The sequence below is a fragment of the Urtica dioica genome, chromosome 9 (assembly GCF_054948205.1).
Source record: "Urtica dioica subsp. dioica isolate 48M chromosome 9, U.dioica_male_clone48M_v1_H2, whole genome shotgun sequence".
Classification (NCBI taxonomy): Eukaryota; Viridiplantae; Streptophyta; class Magnoliopsida; order Rosales; family Urticaceae; genus Urtica; species Urtica dioica.
This window is the reverse complement of record NC_142764.1, coordinates 21440528-21458072: the sequence shown is the minus strand read 5'-3', so window position 1 is coordinate 21458072 and position 17545 is coordinate 21440528. Positions and strand designations below refer to the sequence as shown.

General features: G+C 38.2%; 1 protein-coding gene across 1 annotated transcript; it reads left to right on the top strand.

Annotated features, from left to right (window-relative positions):
• The first annotated feature begins 12564 nt into the window (after positions 1-12564).
• LOC149385757 (uncharacterized) lies at positions 12565-13606 on the top strand. Its single transcript, XM_089626400.1, has 3 exons — positions 12565-12570; positions 12607-12678; positions 12872-13606. Exons 1-3 carry the CDS (start codon positions 12565-12567, stop codon positions 13604-13606), a joined length of 813 nt encoding a protein of 270 aa, XP_089482526.1.
• The last annotated feature ends 3939 nt before the right edge of the window (positions 13607-17545 follow it).

The window sequence follows — 17545 nt, the reverse complement described above, 5'->3', positions numbered from 1 at the left end:
AAATCGAGTCCATGAAGAGTCTCTAAAGAGTCTAAAATAGGCCATTCCAAATAAATCCATTATCAAGAAGACAGTCCATTCATCCGGATTTTCTAGTGGATCTGTTGTGATCAATGCCTTGCAGATAATTTTTGTATGAAATCCCGTAAGGTCAGTATCGTTTCGATCGTCGTTGATACGATATAGTGGTGGAAGATGTATAATAGACTTAGAGTCCGTATCATCTTACTTTAACATGGAGAAAGGTTTGTAAAGTTTTACCGACAAATCCGGTAAAACATCCACGAGTCATCCATGTGAAGAGCCTCTATAACGCTTGTCATATGGCACCGATAGTTTTGAGGTTAAAAACTTAATTGTCCATAACGTTGTAGATCATAGTCTTTTCCTTATCGGGGAATAACAACATCAGAATTTGACTTTGGCGTGACTTTACAAGTAGTTTCAATTGATTATCTTTGAATACCGAATGTCATTGACAGCAAACGACTTTGGTGTAAACAATCTCTGGTTGTCTCTATTTCTCCAAAATCAAGTCAAGTAGATGCTCCGGAATTACTTTAGGGCCTACCAATACAATTGAATATAATTATCGTTATTTGATATTGAATATAACTATCGTTGATATTTTCTAACGTAGGAAACAATTAACACAATTGAATATAATTATCGTTGATATTTTCTAACGTAGGAAACAATTAACACAATTGAATATAAGTATCGCTATTTGATATTTTCTAACGTAGGAAAAAATTGAATTGGTTTTCCAAAAATAATATTAAAGAAAAACACGAAGGAGATTAGTGGGAATACCTTCAGGTTGATGGTGGATGCTTTTCATAAATGAGGATAACTCTGTCCTCTTTTTCGATGTCGTTTGGCGGTTAGAATTGAACTATAACAAGGTATATTATTTTAGTAAATAAACTATATCAATATAAATTTAAATTTTTTAACAAAAATCAATGAAAGCAAATACCTTTGTTCGAGCGAATCACTGTCTCCAGAATTTGTTTTAGCATAAAAAAAAAATAAAAAGCCGTTCGACGATCAATAGAGAATTCTCTGATATTTTCCTTCTCTTAACTTCAGAAAACTGACTGAACAAGAGGCTAATAATTATATCAATTAATTAGCTAAATAACAAACTCAAACGTATTGAGAATTTCTAAATAGCCAACGCTTTGTAAATCTTAATTAAATAGTCATTGTCTTTTATTTACAGACGTAAATAGACGAATATACCAAAAAATCATGCATGCCCAAAACTTATTACGTTCTGATTTTAATTTTATAAAAATTACAATAAATCGGACAATTAATATTTCGCATATCAAAGAATTAAAGAAGACTAAATCAATAACCACACACAAAATTCACTAAGACTTCATTTGCATTTCCTTCAAAAAAAAAAAAAAAAGTTCTTCTCTCTCGTAAGGAGAAGAAGCGGTGAAGCTTCGGCGATCTTCGAAAAACTCCGCCGCCGGACCCACCGAGGCTGCTCCGCCGCCTCCGATTCTGCCGCTGCCGATGGCAGTGATGCAGATGGTCAGATGGTGACGGTGGAACTTCGGTGATCTTCGAGAGACTCCGCGGCCGGACTCACCGCGGCTGCTCCGCCGCCTCCAATTCTGTCGTTGCCAGTGGCAGTGATGCAGATGGCAGCGGTGGAAGAAGAGAAGATCAAAAGACACGCCACGAAAACTATCGCCGTCGCGATCAGGACCGCTGCTGCGGCGGAGGCGGTGGCTGTGTTAGAGGAGGACGTTGCGACGATTGCGATTTAGTTCATCTTCAGACAATCGTTCTCGTTCGTCCCGCTCATCTTGACCGCCGGCTACCTGCTCGCCACCGTCGCGACCCCTACGCCCGCTCGTCCAGCTCCATCCACGCCTCTCTGTCGCCGCCGCAACCGTCGAAATCATCACCGGCCCCGTCAACTACCTCTGATGTGGCCTGGCGCACCTCACGCCGTCCACGGGGTGACAATAATCGATCCATCGCCGCGGTGACGAAAGGGTCGCAATTGATCTTCACGATGACGTTCGCGCTCCTCCTCGTCTGTCACCGTCTCACGGTCTTCTCCAACGCCATCGTCGGAGCCTCATTAACGTTCTTAAAAAGCTAACTCAGAAGCAAAATCTCGTCGATCGCGAACACCGCCATAAGGATCTTTATTTAAATTTTGTAAATTTATTATTTGAAAATAACTGTTAATATGTGTAAATAATTGTAAATAGTATATAAATATCCGTTAATATATATATATATATATATATATATATATATATATGTATGTAAATTTGAACTACAATTGTATCAGCACAAAATAATAAAAGTAATTGTTGCATTTATTTTTGGGCACTAATAAGCCATTCACGTAGTTATGTAGAAAATAATTATTCGCTATATTTTTTTTTTGAAATAATGACTCTTAACACGATTAAGTCAGCTAAATAATTAATTTTGGAATTTAAAAAAATAACACAATTCAAATTTAAATGAATAACTCCCAAAAGTATTCAAATAAAAACGTAAAATAAATGTGTTAATAAGTGTCTATAACTGTATATGTTTGTAAACATACGTAAATACGCATAAATGTGAACTACGAGTTTAAAGAACAAAAAAAAATAATAATAATAATAATTATTGCGTGTATTTTGAGCATTGAGATGATATTAAGAATCCGCGAAATTAGCTATTTTTTTTAAAATATGTCGCCGCTCTAAGTTAGCCCACCATTTTCGGCTTAGTCTGACTCTGACATCGTTTACCTATCATTATTTTATTAGAGAATTATTTAAATCTTGTTCACAAACGCTATAGTAATAGCGTTGATCAATTATTTTTATATATAAATATGTAAATGTGTTTTCTTAAGTCTTTTGATTTTTGTGTTTTTGAAAGAATTTGAAGTCTCTTGATTGGTTACGACTAAAATCGTACTACTTTTTTTATATGTTATAAAAATAAAGTACAATAATAAATTTTAATATTTTCACAAGAAGCCACTATCGATCATGGGGAATGAGAAGGAATGAGAGAGATGATCTTCTTTTTCTTTTCTTTTTTTAATAAATGAGAGAGATAACAAGTAATCGTCAATATACAATCACGAACACTTAGAGGATGTTATAGTCCCGTCTCAAAAAAAAATTGCACTTTTTTCACAATTTTTAATTTTTTTTTTAATTTACCTCAAATATTTACAAATTAACTCTCCTTCAACTTTTTTTTGCATAACTTGAATTCATGGCTTCGTCCCTATCTATATATGTTATGGATTCATTATATTCTTGTACTAAATATGGTCATTTAAGCTTAGTAATCTAATTAACAAAAAATTAGGTAAACAGTCAACTAAAATATTAAGAATTGTTATATAAACAACGTTTCGTAAATTTTAGGTAAACAACCATAAAAATGACGTGGCCTAATGAATGAAAGTGACTATTTACTTAAAATTTACGTCTGTAAATATATGAAAGTGACTATATACCTAAGATTTACGAATATTTAGCAATGTCAAATTGTAAATGTGGTTATTTACCTAATGGACCCATTAATTACATATGGTCAGTAAGACAACGTTTATGTTAATTAAAGAAAATTTATTTTTATAATTTTTTTCTCGCCATGAGTTGCATAGCTTGGAATGCCGGGGGGTTGGAGAATCCCTTTCCAAACGTACATCTCTCCGATCCCTTTCCCACACATATAAAATTAACCTCCAAAATTCTTCGCTAGAATCATGGAGGCCAATGCGACCACGAACACTCCACTCCAGTGACCTTATCCGCCTCACCTCGTCCACACTCTCATTCTCCATTGGGACTGCCGGCGTTGAGAAAGTCCAAAAGCGATCGCCATAGATTTAAGTATGGAACATTTATGTTTGATATGTATGATTTCGAGAGTCTTAAATTTAGACTATATTTACAAATATATATATATATATATATATATATATATGTATTCGATTATTTTGCAACATTATTTCCGTTCGGTTTTCCATCAACATGTCAGTTTTTCATCGAAAACGGTATTTGAAAACGGTATTTTATTTTCCATTTTCTACGTTTTTATCCATTCGGTTTTTCATCGGCATGTAAATCAGAAAGTTCGAAATGATATCGAAAACAACATTTTAAACTTTGGGTGAAATTGATTATAACTAGGTGTCCATGTTGCCAACCAGGACTACTTTATACTTTTTTTTCTACATAAAGGAAATTGTATTTAAATATGTGGGATGACAACTGTCACAAAAATTTAGGCAAATCACTAACGTAAAGAACACTTATCGAATTCTATAAATAGATATCCAAATTCATAAATTATCTATCTACAAGATACTCCAAACGAAATAATCTTTATCCGAATTTTGCAGCGTCAAAATGCCACAACACAAAAATTACACCGACTGTAAATAACTAATCATGATTTTTTCCAAAAACAAAAAAAAAACATGATCAGGATTAAAAATACGCACGCAGAAACATTCTTATCATCGTCCAACAACATTAATACTATAATATACAAAATTAATTCCACAACACAAATTATAGTGATACCTTGTAAATATACAAAATTAGATATAATTAAAAAAAATGACTTCTATTAGATATATATATATATATATATATATATATATATATATATATATATATATATATTGCGTGTGAGCTTGAATGGCGAAAGTAAAAGACATATAGTATTTAATAAAATGCACGTGTATGGGTAATAGTTCTAAATGCCTCGCATTGCATACGACAATATTTTATTTCCATCGCCTTACTTTTTTATGCTAACTATTAAATAGTTTAACATGTTTTCAAATACTAATTATGTGAAGCCGACGTAACATTATAATTTTCAAGTCAATAATATGTTGGATCTTTGATCCAATATGTTGGATCTTTAATCCAACGTTGGGCTTATATGTTAAATAATTATGTATTGTAAACTGTTAATAAAGATGGCCCGTTAAAAGTGATCTAATTTGGTGTACGGTTATTGGGCTTTAATGTATCTAACAGGTTGTGGGCCTTTAATGTGTAGACTCATTATGGGCTTCTATTTCAGTGATGGGTTGAAATAGGAAGCCCACTAGGGTAACCTAGGGTTTCTCTATAAATACGGCTGGTCCCCAGGTCACACGCAACATTCTTGTCATTCCTGATATCCCGTCGTCAGAGTGAGCCAGAGAGAACTAAAGGGACTCTCAAAGAAATACGTGTTGATCGGGAAGACCAACCGTCATGGATTCATCAGGTACGCTTCCGCTATTTAATTTATGATTCTCCAACGTTCAACATGATTCGGTCGTGGAATTAGGTGATGGATTTCACCCGTGATATTCGGATCTAACAATTGGTATCAGAGCCTATCATGTTTGAATTTTTGGGGAAATTCGGAATAAAGAAATCGATGATTGTCAGCTTTAATTTTATGGATCCTTCAGTTCTGGATATATCTTTTTTCAATCGCATATATATACATATGCATAATAGTTTCAATTTCGGTATAAGGCTTTCAGTCTTGTTATTAGTCTTTTGCTTATCATTTTTTTTGGATACTTTGGGTTTTATTGAAATTCGTGCAATTTATGGTCATGGTATTTTTTATTTGATATCATCAGGAATTATGTTTAATCGAATGTTTGTTTTTTTTTTACAACTCATCAGTGGTTGTATTCTATATTGCACGAATTTCTATAATATAGGTTTCTGTATAAAGTTATTTTTTTTGGCATATTGTTCATCAGTTTTGTTTGTTTGTGTAAGCACACATAATCGAACATGTGTATAGAACATATTCTGTCATGAATAAAGTCTTGTTTTATACGCATATGATAGAATTTTTTTTCTATTTTTTTTTTCTTTCGGCCATCATCAGCAAGTCTCTGGCATCAGTTTATTTTTTTTTTTTTATCAAGTTTGCTAATTATGAAATTTTTTTTTGGGCTTCATCAATTGTATGGTGGGTTCAGCCCATTAAAAAAAAAAAAATTAAATTAAATTCAAATATTGGTATTGTTTAGTATATATGTATTTTAAAATAAATTAATTGAAGCAACATGTCACCAAAGTGGCCTCTCTTGTGGAAATTTATTTATTTTAAAATATAAAAGGTTTTGTACTTGTAATTATTGTGAATATTTATCGGCCCAAAGGAAGGTAAATGTTTAACTTGATTGCATGTATGTTTGTGCTAATAAATACGTGATAATTCTTCGGTTTTACATGTGAATAGTAAATCGGCCCAAAGGAAGATTTATTATTTGATATGTTCATTATTATCAGTATTTGATTAGTGCACCAAGATATCACTTACAAGTCATTATTCTTGTCCAAAGACATAATATTGATGGAGTGCACGGTATCTTGAGATGGGTTTTACCATATTTGAATTTGAATTTTTGAGTTTCGGATTAGGTTTTATCTGAGCTTGTTTGTTTATTTGTTTATTGTTCTTTGTATCAGTTACGACTCCTGGAAATATTTCTGCCAACATCAATTCAATTCCTTTGCTGAATGGCTCTAACTTCAAGTCATGGAAGGAGAACTTGCTGATTGTTCTCGGGGTCATGGATCTTGACCTGGCGATACGAACTGAAGCTCCTCCGGCAATTACGGACCAGAGTACCTCTGATGACAAGAGGGAGATGGAAAAGTGGGAGAGATCGAATCGCATGTGCATGATGATTATGAAGAAGGCCATTCCAGAAGCATTCAGGGGCACAATGTCCGATAGTATCAAAACCGCTATGGCGTTCCTTGCTGATATTGAGAAAAGGTTTGTCAAGAACGAAAAGTCTGAAATTGGTACGCTCTTGACAAGTCTGATTTCAATGAAGTATAAGGGTAAAGGCAATATCAGGGAGTACATACTAGAGATGTCTCATCTTGCTTCAAAGCTGAAAGCACTTAAGCTTGAACTCTCTGAGGACTTGCTAGTGCATCTAGTTCTGATATCTCTTCCAACACAATTTAGCCAGTTTAAGGTGAGCTACAATTGTCAGAAAGAGACTTGGTCTCTTAATGAGCTCATCTCATATTGTGTTCAGGAAGAGGAAAGGTTGCAGCAAGATAAGACAGAAAGTGCTCACCTAGCCTCAACCTCTAAGAGCGGGGACAAGGGAAAGAAAAGAAAGAAGGATAAGGAAGCTGCGAATACAGCACCTCAGAAGAAACATCAAAAGCAACCAGATAACCCTGAGGAGACTGGTTGCTTCTTCTGTCGAGCTGAAGGGCATGTAAAGAAGCATTGTGCTAATTATCACTCTTGGCGTGCTAAGAAAGGTATGCTTCTTAATTTGGTTTGTTCTGAGGTTAATTTAGCTTCGGTACCTAAGGACACCTGGTGGATGGATTCTGGTGCAACCACTCACATCAGTGTGTCTATGCAGGGTTGCCTCCATTGCCGAAAGCCAAATGATGCTGAAAGATACATCTATGTGGGCGATGGCAAGAAGGTTGAAGTTGAAGCAATTGGAAAATTTAGATTATTGTTAAAGACTGGATTTTATTTGGATCTTGATGAAACTTTTGTGGTACCGTCTTTTAGACGGAACTTGATTTCTGTTTCTTGTTTGGACAAATGTGGTTATTCTTGTTCATTTGAGAATGGAAAATTTAGTTTGTTTCACAGTTCAAATATGGTTGGTTCCGGTTCTTTATCAGGATACGATAATCTATATTCCGTTGAGATAAATGCTTCATTTAATGAATCCTTGCATTTAAGTACTCGAGGTGTAAAGAGAAAATTAACTAGCGAGAATTCGGGCGCGTTGTGGCACAAACGATTAGGTCACATCTCTCAAAGGAGAATAGAGAGACTTGTGTCATGCGAAATTCTAAATCCCTTAGATTTCACGGATTTCAACATCTGTGTAAATTGCATAAAAGGAAAACAAACCAATAAAAGGAGATTTGAAGCCAACAGGACTTTGGACGTCTTAGAACTTATTCATACAGACATTTGTGGACCTTTTCCAACATCTGCTTGGAATGGTCAGCAGTATTTTATAACGTTCATAGACGATTTTTCAAGATATGGCTACATATATCTCATTCATGAAAAGTCACAGTCACTAGACGTGTTCAAGAAGTTCAAAGCTGAAGTTGAAAATCAACTCAGTAAAAGAATTAAAATCGTCAGATCTGACCGTGGTGGTGAGTACTACGGTAGATATGACGGTTCAGGTGAACAACGTCCAGGACCGTTTGCTAAATTCCCAGAGGAATGCGGTATCGTCCCACAGTACACTATGCCGGGTTCGCCCACTATGAACGGTGTTGCTGAAAGACGAAACAGAACGCTTAAAGACATGGTAAGAAGTATGATTTGTCATTCTACTTTACCTGAATCGCTCTGGGGAGAAGCATTAAAGACTGCAGCATATATCCTTAACAGGGTTCCAACTAAGGCAGCGAGCAAAACACCTTACGAACTTTGGACGGGCAAAAAGCCTAGTCTAAAACATATGCACGTTTGGGGATGTCAAGCTGAGGCAAGGCCTTATAAGCCTAATGAAAAGAAACTGGACTCAAAGACTGTGAGCTGCTATTTTGTTGGATACGCTGAGAGATCCCGGGGGTACAAGTTTTATGATCCCACAATTAGGTCAATTTTCGAGACAGGAAATGCTCAATTCTTTGAGGATGTCGAGTTTGCAGGGGGAGATACGGTAAGAAAATTTGTCTTGGAAGAGGAATATGTTAATATTCCCATAGGTGGTATTGACAATGATCATGACTTAACTCCTGACATTGTTCAAGACCCAATTCAAGACAATATTAGAGAGCCCCTTGCTCAACAAATTGTTCCAGAAGAACAAACTCTACCACCTCAAGAACATATGCCATTAAGAAGATCCACCAGAGAAAGAAGAAGTGCAATACCAGATGATTATGTTGTATTTCTTCAAGAACATGAGGATGACATTGGAGTGAACGAAGATGATCCTATCAACTTCCTTCAAGCCATGAAAAGTTCTGATTCTCAAATGTGGATCGATGCCATGAATGAAGAGATGAAATCTATGAAGGATAATGACGTTTGGGACCTTGTACCATTACCAGAAGGTGCGAAACCCATTGGTTGCAAATGGATATTTAAGACCAAAAGGGATTCGAAAGGTGATGTGGAAAGGTACAAAGCTCGTCTTGTTGCAAAAGGTTTCACACAAAAAGAAGGCATCGACTATAAAGAGACTTTCTCTCCAGTTTCCACGAAAGACTCTTTTAGAATTATAATGGCATTAGTGGCGCATTTTGATCTTGAGTTACATCAGATGGATGTGAAGACTGCGTTCCTTAATGGTGACATCGAGGAAACAATCTATATGGTGCAACCAGAAAATTATGTGTCCAAAGACGCAAATGATTTGGTCTGCAAACTTAAAAAATCCATCTATGGACTCAAACAAGCATCTCGACAATGGTATTTCAAATTTCACCAAGTGATTATTTCGTTCGGTTTTGAAATGAATTTGGTGGATGAATGTATATACCATAAGTTCTGTGGGAGTAAGTGTATTTTTCTGGTTTTATATGTTGATGACATTTTGCTTGCCAGCAACGATATAGGCTTATTGCACGAAACCAAGAGATTTCTAGCTAAGAATTTTGAGATGAAAGATCTTGGTGACGCCTCTTTTGTATTAGGAATCCAGATATCTCGAGATCGCTCTCGGGGGATTCTTGGATTATCACAAAAGAGCTATATCGAAAAGGTTCTAAAAAGATATGGCATGCAGGAATGTAAAATTAAGTTTTTGTTTATTTAGACTCTGTTTTTTCTAGTATATGGTTTGATCTCACTAAGGTTTAAGGAGGACCAAATGGAAATAGACATGTTGAGGTCACATAACATGAAATTTCCATACTACACATCTACTTCATGATCCATGTCGTTCAGTTGTATCGATATACGTGACCATTGATGGGTATAACTACGATAGATGTAGCGAATGCCGCTTTGATCCTATGTTGATATGGTTGATGGACCGGATTGGTTATGAGATACATTTTGGTAATGACAGTAAAGTTGAGCTCTTTCGGTTATTTTTGCGATACATAATTATAAGGTTAAACATATAGACCAAGTGGGAGATTGTTGGATCTTTGATCCAATATGTTGGATCTTTAATCCAACGTTGGGCTTATATGTTAAATAATTATGTATTGTAAACTGTTAATAAAGATGGCCCGTTAAAAGTGATCTAATTTGGTGTACGGTTATTGGGCTTTAATGTATCTAACAGGTTGTGGGCCTTTAATGTGTAGACTCATTATGGGCTTCTATTTCAGTGATGGGTTGAAATAGGAAGCCCACTAGGGTAACCTAGGGTTTCTCTATAAATACGGCTGGTCCCCAGGTCACACGCAACATTCTTGTCATTCCTGATATCCCGTCGTCAGAGTGAGCCAGAGAGAACTAAAGGGACTCTCAAAGAAATACGTGTTGATCGGGAAGACCAACCGTCATGGATTCATCAGGTACGCTTCCGCTATTTAGTTTATGATTCTCCAACGTTCAACATGATTCGGTCGTGGAATTAGGTGATGGATTTCACCCGTGATATTCGGATCTAACATAATACATATACGAACAGGACGAATATATAGCTTTTTAAGGTATAAGTTTCCAAGTTTTACAAGAAATTTGATTGAAAGTGACAACCTTCTGTATTTTGACCACAAAAGGGACCCAACGTGTCAAGACAAGATTAAAGTAGCAGTGTGACCAAAGAAAAGTAATCAATAAATAAAACGTAGCCGAACCGCAGAAGTAAATTCACATAATTTTTTAATCTGTTTTTTTTCTTTTTAGAGGATGGACTATTATAAACTAATAAAAAGTATTTATATGGGAATTTGACGTTAATAATACCATCTTGTTGTCACTTACCATATTTAGCCCAAAACTCAAAATTTGACACATGTAATACCTACACCAATAGGTAAAGACTATTATACCATCAAAACTCATTTAAACGAAATAAACCATCCCAACCCAATTTTCTCCATTTTCCCTCGCACACCTACACCTCTTCATCTTCTCGGTTTATCTCCCTCCCTCTCTCTCTCACGATTTTCAAACCTCCAACCCCTCCCACATTTTCGCTCTCACGATTTCACTATCTCTTCCTCTTCCCTCCCACGATTTCGCTCTCTAATCATCTTCCTCTGTGTCTCTCTTTCTCTCCCTGTCCTTCTCTTTCTCTTTCTCGCTCAAAAATCGCGACGACCCATCTCGGGGACCCACGACCCAGCTCTCGGCGACCCAGGTCTCGGCGGCGAAGGCGCAACCCACCTCTGCTCGACCCAGCTCTCGGCGACCCAGCATTCGGTGACCCAACTCTCGGCGACCCACTCCTCGGCGACCCAGCTCTCGGCGGCGAAGGCGCAACCCACCTCTGCATGACCCAGCTCTCGGCGACGAAGGCACCTCTGCTCGACCCAGCTCTTGGTCTCTATCACATTCTTGACGTTAATCGGTGAAGAAGAAGAAAAGATTGTGTTCATCTTCATATCAAGGTAAATCGGCCGATCTCTATTAAAGCCTCAAATTGATTGAAAACTCTATTTAACCTCAAATTATTTGATTTAGGGTTTTTGGCTCAAATTTTTTTTGGGTGTTTTAGTGTATTTGGTGTTTGGGCGAGTGTTTGTTGTGTTTGACCGAGAATGTGTTGTATTTGGGCGTTTGATTGTATTTGGGTTTGGGTGTTTGAGTGTATTTGTGTTTGGGTGTTTGAGTGTATTTGTGTTTGGCCGAGAATGTGTTGTCTTTGAGTGTTTGTGATTATTTGTGTTTGGGCGAGTGTGTCACGGAATGACCCGAGTCCGTGACACTTGTGTCACGAAGTGGATTCACTCCGTGACACATATTTCATTTATTTCGGTCTCTTAAAACCCTAGAAATACTGGTGAGTGTTTGTTAAAACCCTATTTCATTTACTCAAAAAGGTATGGGTATCTCTATTTCATTTATTTCGGCCGAGTGTTTGTTGATTTAGGGTTTTTGGCTCAAAATTTTTTTGGGTGTTTTAGTGTATTTGGTGTTTGGGCGAGTGTTTGTTGTGTTTGGCCGAGAATGTGTTGTATTTGGGTGTTTGATTGTATTTGGGTTTGGGTGTTTGAGTGTATTTGTGTTCGGGTGTTTGAGTGTATTTGTGTTTGGCCGAGAATGTGTTGTCTTTGAGTGTTTGTGTGTATTGTGTTTGGCCGAGAATGTGTGTGTTTGTGTGTGTTTCGTGCTCGTGTATATATTTGATTGAACAATGTTAGGGTTTGACGAGTGTGTGTGTGCGTATTTGGTCTTGAAGTTGTTGAAAATTGGTGACTTGATTTGTTTCAGGTTTTATATATTCAATGACGAAGTCTAAAATAACCAAGGTCGAGGAGGCCTCAAACGTTCGAAGAAGTTCTAGGACGGCTTCGAAAAGGAAAATAATTTCGCCGTCCAAGCGTTCCAACGATGACGACGCGTTCGTCGTCGCACCAACAAAGATAAATAAGGTATAGAATAAAAATGAAGTGACTTAATTAGATGTATGTGCAGCTATTTGATTTTGTTTTGTGTTTGATATAGCCAAAAAACAAGGCTGAGGCATCGGGCGTTGCGACCGCCTTGGAGAGTCCTACAACTGCTATTCCCCGAAAGGTGAGTGTCAGAAACTCATTTTGATCCTGGTTCGTGACAGATGTGTCACGGACTCGATGACTTCGTGACAGATGTGTCACGAAGTCAGCGAGTCCGTGACACATCCGTCACGAAGTGGGTGAGTCCGTGACACATCTGTCACGAACTCAAGCATAATGGTTTCACTAATAATGTCATTGACTCATATGTGTAGGAGTGGAGACGGTTTATACCTGAGTCCAACGTTGAAGGATTTTCCTTTAACTTCCACGGGGGATTGGAAAATTTCCTCGCTCTCTTACTCGGCCGCAGCGCCGAGACTCAAGCTGGATTCGCCCAATCATGTTTTGGGCAGTTCGTGGGGCAACCCAAAATAGTCCGGTCGTCGGCGATTATAAGCCACTTGGTGTTGAGGACCGGGAGCTTCGAGGGCGAAACCACTGACGGGCTTCTGATTGAGATTGGAGGCCGAGTCCGGGAGTTCACGAAGAGAGACTTCCAGGAGATCACATTCCTCAAAGTCGTCGATGACTACGAGGAATTCAAGTTCGAGGGGGTTGTTTCTAATGACAGCCTGTTCAAAAAATTCTTCCCGGGGAAGTATTTGAGTCGGAACTTGGTCAACCAATTCTTGGAGGCGAGCGTAGATTGGCCGACAGAAGTTCAGGTAAATTACCTGAAAATTTACTTCGTCTTGAATGTCCTCCTGGCGGACGATGCGAAGAACAGGACACCGTGCGTAGAGCTCATTAAGGCGGTGGAGGACACGGACACATTCGGTCGCCATCCATGGGGCAACGTGGTGTGGAACTACCTTCTCGGCGAAGTCCGGAAGTTTGTGGAGAAGGGTGGCGAGCCAATGGAGCAAGGTAAAAATAAAGGAAGCTCCATCTCTCCGGATTCGTCGAGCCGCTTCAGGTTTGGGGGTACGAGTGTCTTCCTTTCCTGACGAACATGAGGGTTTGTGAGAAAGTCTCCACCACAGCTCGGCCAATAATGCGTCGGTGAAAGTCTATCGGACTTGTTCAGGATGCCGCCATGAGAGGAATCAACTTCAATGAGGTAATAAATTTGTAGGTTAATTCATACTTAATATTGATCACACTCATTTGTTAACTTGTCCCACGTATAGGTTGAATTTCACGGAATCGGCGACACTTCTTCAAGCGTTGCAACCCCTTCTACGACGGCAGCGGGGGTGGACAAACGCTCGGAGAAGAAACCCAAAAAAGACGCCCCACAACCAGAAACACCACCACCACAACCACCACAACAACCGTCCCATTCACAAGCACAGACAGTTGAGGTAACACAATTTTGGGTTTCTATTTTAATTTAAATGAATCCACTCCGTGACACATCTGTCACGGAGTGGATTCACTCCGTGACAGATGTGTCACGGAGTGGATTCACTTCGTGACACATCTGTCACGGAGTGAATCCACTCCGTGACAGATGTGTCACGGAGTGGATTCACTCCGTGATAGATGTGTCACGTACTGGATTTACTCGTCAGCCAGCTTACTTTGTTATTTTGGTCATGGACAGTCCCGGCTCGACTCTCTCGAAAACTCAGTTGGAAATCTCGACGAGCGTTTCCGCTATATGCAAGACGACTACATGAAGTTCAAAAAAGAAATTTTGGACGCGGTGAAGAGCTACAGAGTGGCTCTTGATGAACTGGATCAGTACTACGATTGGAGAAACGAGTTACAGTTAGAAAAGAAGCGCCGGGAGAAGAAAGCGGCCAAATTGAAGAAGTGGGAAGAAGTGATGGCGAAGAAGAGAGCGGAAAAAGAAAAGAAAAAAAAAAGAGGAAGAAGAATATGTTGAGAAGCTGAAGAAAATGCAGGAAGAAGAGAAGAAAATGCGGGAAGAAGAAGAGAAGAAGCAGAGAGAAGAAGAAGAGGATAAGAAGAAAGAAGAAGAGGAGAAGAAGAAGAAAGAGGAAGACGAGGAGAATAAGAAGAAAGACGAAGAAGAGAAGAAGAAGAAAGACGACGAAGACGAGAAGAAGAAGAAAGACGACGAGGACAAGAAGAAAAAGGACGATGACGGGGACAAGAAAAATAAGCAGGACAAAGACGACAAGAATAAGAAGGACGATGGCGCCAAGAAGAGCAAGAAACAGGAGGAGAAGAAGGATGGCAACCAAAAGAAGAAGAAAAACGAAGTCGAGAAAGGGAAAAAGAAACAAACCAGTCAACAAGAGGTACAAGATATGCAATAGACATATTATTTTTTTCTTTAAGAGTGGATTCACTCCGTGACAGATGTGTCACGGAGTGTACTTAGTGCGTGACACAGTGTCACGGAGTCGCTGAATTTCGTTATTTTGATTACACTCATGTTGAACTAAATGATTTTGAATGGTCAGGAGGACGAAAGTGACGTCGAAAACACACAAGGTCAACAATCTTGGGGTGATGAAGATTCGCCTCTCAGTCTAGAAGCCCAAATGAATGCAGAAGCTATGGAAGAGTATGAGTTGTTAGGGACACAGGGGGTTCAAGAGGTACCTCCATTAATTTGATGGTTGAACTTAATTCTTGACTTGTTTAGAAGCATATAATTGTTATGGTTGAACTCAACAATAAACTTGAACTCAAATAAGCATATAATTGTTATGAAATATTATTTTATGGTTGAACTCAACAATAAACTTGAACTCTATTTCTCTTGTTGGATAGATATATGACTTGAAGACACCGAATCCCCATATCCTTATTGAAGACTCACCTATCAAGAAACATTTGACCCGGCAACGACGCAGCCCCGATAGGTTTACTCCTTCCAAAAAGGCGTTGCCTTTTCTGAGGTTCACCAATGCTCCGGACGTGCTTCCTGATGAACTGCCGCTGTCGGAGGTAACCAAACAACCAGACCAGGATGACGTTGACGTCATGAAGTTGTGGTTCCAAGTCGGCTTGAAGAGGGGCCACAAGAACATATCTCAGGGCAAACCAAAATATAAGCCGGAGGAAGAAACCATAGCGCCTTCTATGGAACTTGGACAGATGGCTATCAACCAGAAGACCTTCTTCTACAACATGTGGCACGAGGACGGTTGGTTGTCTGATCAGGTATTAATGTGTGTCAGTAATTTTTAAAATATGTCTTGTTTTGCAGCTCACTTCGTGACAGATGTGTCACGGAGTCAATTCACTTCGTGACAAATGTGTCACGGAGTCAATTCACTTCGTGACAGATGTGTCACGGAGTGAATTGACTCCGTGACACATGTGTCACGGAGTGAATTGACTCCGTGACACATCTATCACGAAGTGAATTGACTCCGTGACACATCTGTCACGAAGTGTACTCAGTCCGTGACACATCTGTCACGGAGTGAATTGACTCCGTGACACATCTATCACGAAGTGAATTGACTCCGTGACACATCTGTCACGAAGTGTACTCAGTCCGTGACACATCTGTCATGAAGTGAATTGACTCCGTGACACATCTGTCACGAAGTGTACTCAGTCCGTGACACATCTGTCACGGAGTGAATCCACTCCGTGACACATCTGTCACGAACTAAAGTCACTCCGTGACACTTGTGTCACAGACTAAGGTATTTAGTGCTTATGTTTATCTTTTGTCGTGCAGCATGTGGACGTCGCGATGTACTACCTCCGGAAGAAGAAAAAGGCGGGTTTGTTACGTCACTCCTTCACCATCATGTCCACGGTCTTCTTTAAGTATCTCTGAGATAGTTACACTCAGTTCAATGCTAGTCAAGATCCGGGTGTATTCTTAAAGAAGAAACTGAAAAAATGTGTCGTCGACCACATTACCGGAGAGTCTGGAGCGGAGCAACTGGTGGACCCATGGGACGGGGTCGATGATGTCTTCATCCCTGTAATAGATGGCGGACACTGGTATCTTCTTGTTGTCAACGTGCGTTCAAGGTGTATAACGGTGTACGACTCCATGAGTTCCACCGGTGGACACCAAACGCTCGTGGACACTGAAGTCAGAAACTTGGCCACCATTTTGCCATATGTTCTGCATGTCGCCGGCGTTCTACTCTCCAATGAAGAAATATTCAAGGTCGTCCACTACGATCAAATGCCACAACAAGACAATGGGTAAATATTTTAATTCTTAATTTTACATTCTTAATGACACATATCAATTAAAGCATGCGTTTTTTGTTCCTTCAGAAATGATTGTGGCATGTTTATGATCAAGACTGTCGAGTTTTTGGCGCACGACCTTCCATTGTCTGATTTGAAACAGGAGGACATGATCATGTATCGACAGAAAATGACCACCGAATTATACCGACACGGAGCGCTAAAACTACACACGCGTGGAAATGTCAATGTTGAGGCAACTTGAAATTATGTGTTTATGATTGTACGCATGTGTTTATAACTTTATATATGTATTCTTAGAACTTCAATTTCGTAGTTTAAAAGTGTATGTATGTGTTTATAACTTTATATATGTATTCTTAGAACTTCAATTTCTTAGTTTAAAAGTGTATGTATTGTTTATAACTTTATATATGTATTCTTAGAACTTCAATTTCTTAGTTTAAAAGTGTATGTATTGTTTATAACTTTATATATGTATTCTTAGAACTTCAATTTCTTAGTTTAAAAGTGTATGTATTGTTTATAACTTTATATATGTATTCTTAGAACTTCAATTTCTTAGTTTAAAAGTGTATGTATTGTTTATAACTTTATATATGTATTCTTAGAACTTCAATTTCTTAGTTTAAAAGTGTATGTATTGTTTATAACTTTATATATGTATTCTTAGAACTTCAATTTCTTAGTTTAAAAGTGTATGTATTGTTTATAACTTTATATATGTATTCTTAGAACTTCAATTTCTTAACAATAACATTGTTTCAATACCAATAAAGTTCAAA

Coding starts and splice junctions, on each gene's coding strand:
- LOC149385757 (XM_089626400.1), top strand. Junction 12,679..12,871: donor CAACTGCTATTCCCCGAAAG/GTGAGTGTCAGA, acceptor TCATATGTGTAG/GAGTGGAGACGGTTTATACC.